At 49.1% G+C, this 4,923-nt stretch overlaps 1 protein-coding gene across 1 annotated transcript; it reads left to right on the forward strand.

Annotated features, from left to right (window-relative positions):
- Positions 1–329: 329 nt before the first annotated feature.
- Positions 330–2,654, forward strand: GHRH (growth hormone releasing hormone). Its single transcript, XM_036244693.1, has 3 exons — positions 330–409; positions 717–821; positions 2,531–2,654. Exons 1-3 carry the CDS (start codon positions 330–332, stop codon positions 2,652–2,654), a joined length of 309 nt encoding a protein of 102 aa, XP_036100586.1.
- The last annotated feature ends 2,269 nt before the right edge of the window (positions 2,655–4,923 follow it).

Raw genomic sequence — 4,923 nt, forward strand, 5'->3', positions numbered from 1 at the left:
ACAGGAAGGGGCAGTTTCACCATTATCTTTAATTTCTGTTTTCTGTTCAACCCACTGAGGTCAAGTAGGGTACGTTTATCATGGCCATTTTACAGATGGAGAAAATGAGGTCAGAGCTCATGACTGGCAGAGGCAGTACTTGGACCCAGGCCTGTCTGGCTTTCAGAGTCAGAGTTCTTCTTCCCACCCCACGCTTCCAAAGGACAAGGACCAAGGCTTGCACGGAGCCAAGTCCAGGACTGGGCCCAGCCAGCAAAAGGCATCCCTGTGGCTATGGCTTCATCTGACCTGCCCCCTGTCATTTCCAGGTGCCGCCACAAGGCTGAAGGATGCTGCTCTGGGTGTTCTTCCTCCTGGTCCTAACCCTCAGCAGTGGTCCCCACTTCTCCTCGCCCTCCCCGACCCTCAGGTAAGCAGTCCTGCCGACAGAGCCTGGATTTCCATACCCCAAAACCATCCCTGCTGGAGGAGGGGTGTTCAGAGGATGCAGAATCCAGCCATCAGCTGGCCTCAGGCAGCCCCCACTGCCCATCTGTGGGAGGGGGCCAGACTCTGAGCTCCAAAGAGGTTGCCCATCCCAGGTTCCAACTCTCTCTGGGGATGAGCAGAGCAAAGGGCAGCACAGGACCTTACAGAGACCAAATGAGTGCAGCCACCTCTGTCCCCTCTCCTGGGCCCACCATACCACCATTTGACCTTTGACTCCTCCCACATAGGGTGCCACGGTATGCAGACGCCATCTTCACCAACAGCTACCGGAAGGTGTGGGGCCAGCTGTCTGCCCGCAAGCTGCTCCAGGACATCATGAGCAGGCAGCAGGCGTAAGCAGAAGTTCTAGGAATTTCTTTCCACACTGCAAGTGCATCAGAGTTTGGAGGGACCAAGTTTGGCCTCTCGCTCTGCACAGCTTCTGTCATTTCTGGACTTGCCAGAGCAGAAGGACCCAACATCAAATCTCAGCTTACCTCTAGCTGAGGTCGCTGAGCACCTGTCATGTGCTTCTCCCTATGCGGGGCTCCAGTAGTAACAATACCGACGGTAGTTGGTCGTGACTCTTTGCCAGAAACAAAGGCTCTGCATTGGGGTATTTACATGCACTTGGCACAGTGCTGGGCACAGTAAGCCCTTGGTAGTGTTAGCCATTGTCCTTCATGTCTTACCTGCTCTTTCTAACAACCCTGTGAGGTAGGTCTCTCAACCCTGTCGCCCAGAGCCATGAATAATTTCTAAAGGACACATACCCAAGAGTGGCAGGGCTGGGATCCAAACAGCCTAACTCCATGGCCTGTACATTTTTTAGTTTTCATTTTGAAAAGAATTCCAAACTTACAAAGAAGTTGCATCAATGGTACAAAGGACTTCCACATATTCAATAATTCCAAACATTCTTATCATATTTGCTTACTCTCTATCTATACCTATATATGGATCTATACATACACATGCAAACATGTGTACTCATTAATTACTATTTATTATTTTATTATTATTATTGCTGAACGATTTGAGAGTAAATTGCGGATCATCATAACCCTTCACCCTTAAATACTACTGCAGGTGTCTCCTAATATCTAATTAACGGATATTCTCTTACATAATCACAGTAGAATGATCACTTAGTGTCCCTATTCAAATTTCAGCAGTTGTCCCAAAATGTTCTTTATAACAAGTATTTCTTTTCCTAATTCAGGATCCAATTCAGGATTATGAGTTGCATTTAGTTGTCATGTCTCTTTAGTTTCTTTTCATCAGGAACCATCCCTCAGTTTTTTTGTTTGTTTTTAATCCTCATCCGAGGAAATTTTTCCATATTTTGTTCAGATAGAGTGGGAGGGAGACAGAGAGAGAAACATCGACGTGAAAGGGACACATCGAGTGGTTGCCACCCGCACGACCCAACCAGGGCCGGGGACAAACTGCAACTGAGGTACATGCCCTTAGCGGGAACCAAACCCGGGTCTCTCTGGACCGCAGGCCGGCACTCTAAACACTGAGCCAAACCAGCCAGGGCCATCCCTCAGTTTTTTATGCCATTGACGTGTTTGTTTGGTAAGGGCCAGTTGTTTATAGAACGTCCCTTCTGTTGGATATGCCTGATGCTCCCTCCTGGTTAGGGTCAGGTTATGCACCAGAATGATGCTGTGTCCTTCTCTGTGCATCGCCTCAGAAGGCACATGAGGCCAGTTTGTCTCATTAGTGGTAATAGTAACTTTGATCACTTGGTTAACATGGTGTCTTGCCAGGTTTCTCCTCTGTAAAATTCATATTTTCTCCTTTGTAATTAATAAGTAATCTGTGGGGTGATATTTTGCAAATGTCTATTCCAGTGAAGAGAGCCTGATCTCTTCACTACATATACTCTGCCTTCCTAATGTTGCTGAATCTAACTCGGTTGGGAGGAAGCCTCCAAACCAGATATCAGAATAGGTCCCGGGCCTGTTCTGCTCACTTGGCGCTGGCCCTTCCCAGGCCGCTCCACGTCCTACCCAAAGAGCAACTTCAGCTGTTTCTCTTTTTTCTAATCAAATAGGGAGAGAAACCAGGAGCAAGGAGCAAAAGTACGGCTTGGCCGTCAGGTGGACAGCATGTGGGAAGACCAAAAACAAATGGTATTGGAGAGCATCCTGGTGGCCCTGCCGCAGAAACACAGGTAGAATACATGCATGTGTATGTATATGTATGAGAGTGTGCACGCATGCATGTGTGTGTGTGTCTAGGGAGTTAGGGACTGCCTCCCCCAAGGGCCAGCAGAAAAAGGAAGGAATCTCCTCCTCTCCAAAGGCATGGGGCTCTGCCAAGCCCTCCTGACACACATCAAGACCTGGAGGGCGGGGAGAAGATGTGTGAGAGGGACTGAATCTTATCCCCTGCTCTATCTCCATGTGTAGCGAGAAGCCAGGCTCAGCGTCTGTGTCCAAAAATTATTACTGACTTAGTCATTCTGGGATAGGACCCAGGAACCTCAGTTTTAACAAGTGTCCCAGGGGGTTGTGTTGGGCATGATCTGGGAGGTGTTCCCTGGGTCCCTTGCCAAGTTCACAAATCTATAAAGCCAAAAGACCAGCCCCTCCCAACACTGTCTGGTAGACTAGTGTGTACAGCATTCATGCGAGGGCAAGGTGGGGATGACAGTCATTCCCCATCTCACTGACCCTCCCATTCCCATGGAGAGTCAGGGAAGACTAGGAATGAGTTTTCCCATTTTGCAGAAGAGGAAAACTGAGGCAGAGAAGGGGCAGCAGCTGGATCCAGGTCAGGAACTGGCAGGCCCAACCAAGACCTACTCTCTTTCTCTGGAGTTCCTTCCCACAAAGCCCACTTAACAGACAAAGTTTCACAAGAATGACATGACTGTTGGGAGATACTCTGCTATATTTCTAGGCCGATTTTCAACTGTGAGCACAAACGTGTCCCAGCATGACTCTGCCAGGCCCTTCTGGACCTATTAAGCAAATCCAGTTCCCAACAGAACTCTCCATGTGCTCCCTCACCTTCTTTCCAGCCTAATTAGACACCAAGAGCTCAGAGATCTCACCAACTACAGTCCTGTGGAGATACAAGCAGCAGCAGGCGGACAGGCAGGCTGCAGGAGGGGTGAGAACCAGGCTGGGAGGCAGGATGCACACCTGAGCCCCAGGTCTGGTTCCCCAGCCAATTCGCTGCACACAGCAAGCTGGCTGCCTCGTTTCCTCCTCTGCGAAAGAAGGCGGTTAGCACCGACCACCTCTCAGGTCCCTAATGCCTCTAAGAATAATGCCTACCCTGTGCCTCTCATGCTGGGATTAGGTCATCATTCACCTGCTTTATGGCTCCCACCAGGCCCCAGTGGGGTATAGTGGCCCCAAGGAAGGCCGGGTCCTAAGAATGCAGGCTTTATTCCTGGAGGTCAAAAGCCAGAGGCTTCACAGAACAGCAGGAGGGGGTCTGGAGGCTGCTGCGGCCATTGTTCCCCCCCACAGCGCTACTGCAGCAAATACCAGGATATCACTGGTGGGCCTGAGAAAATATGCAATAAGACTGAGTTCTTCCGCCTTGACAAGGCAGAGTAGAATAACTTGGCAGACGGCACACTTTTGCACCCATTATACTTCATATCAGCCTGGCAGCCCTGTAAAGTAACTGAGGTTCAGATGTATCTGTCCTCCTGGCCCTTAAAAATCATCCAGTGACTTCATGGGCCAGGCTCCGGGCTGAGGGTACAGCAGCCACAGGACGCAGTGGTCTGCTGTCGTGGCATTCACAGTGCACCGAGGCAGAAAGCGTAGGCAAGTACTCGTACAGTGGATTCTTTAATTTGTGATAAGTGGTAAGAGATGTAGGGGTGGTGAATGTGTGTGCCAAAGGAATACCCTAATCTAACCCTGTCTGGGGATTAGAGGTGACTTCATGGGGAAGTGACCAGCCTGGGATCTCAGTGGGAGTAGGTTAGCAGAACTGGGGCTAACAATGAAGTTCTTTTTCAATTTTATTTTATTACTTTCATTTTTTAAACATTTTCAGGGAAAGTTGACATGAACATTATATTAGTTTCAGGTGTACAGTATAGTGATTAGACATTTATACACCTTACAAAGTGATCACTCGTTAAGTCTAGTACCCATCTGACACCATACATAGTTATTACAATATTATTGACCGTATTCTTTTTTTTTTTTTTTTTTACTCCTCACCCGAAGACATTTTTTCATATTTTGTCCAGATAGAGTGGGAAGGAGAGAGAGAGAAACATCGACATGAAAGGGACACATCGAGTGGCTGCCACCCGCACAACCAACCAGGGCTGGGGACAGGCTGGGAACAAACTGCAACTGAGGTACATGCCCTTAGCGGGAACCGAACCCGGGTCTCTCTGGACCGCAGGCCGACGCTCTAACCGCTGAGCCAAACCGGCCAGGGCTGACCATATTCTTTCTCTGGACTGAA

Source organism: Molossus molossus, unplaced genomic scaffold (assembly GCF_014108415.1).
Source record: "Molossus molossus isolate mMolMol1 unplaced genomic scaffold, mMolMol1.p scaffold_m16_p_6, whole genome shotgun sequence".
NCBI lineage: Eukaryota > Metazoa > Chordata > Mammalia > Chiroptera > Molossidae > Molossus > Molossus molossus.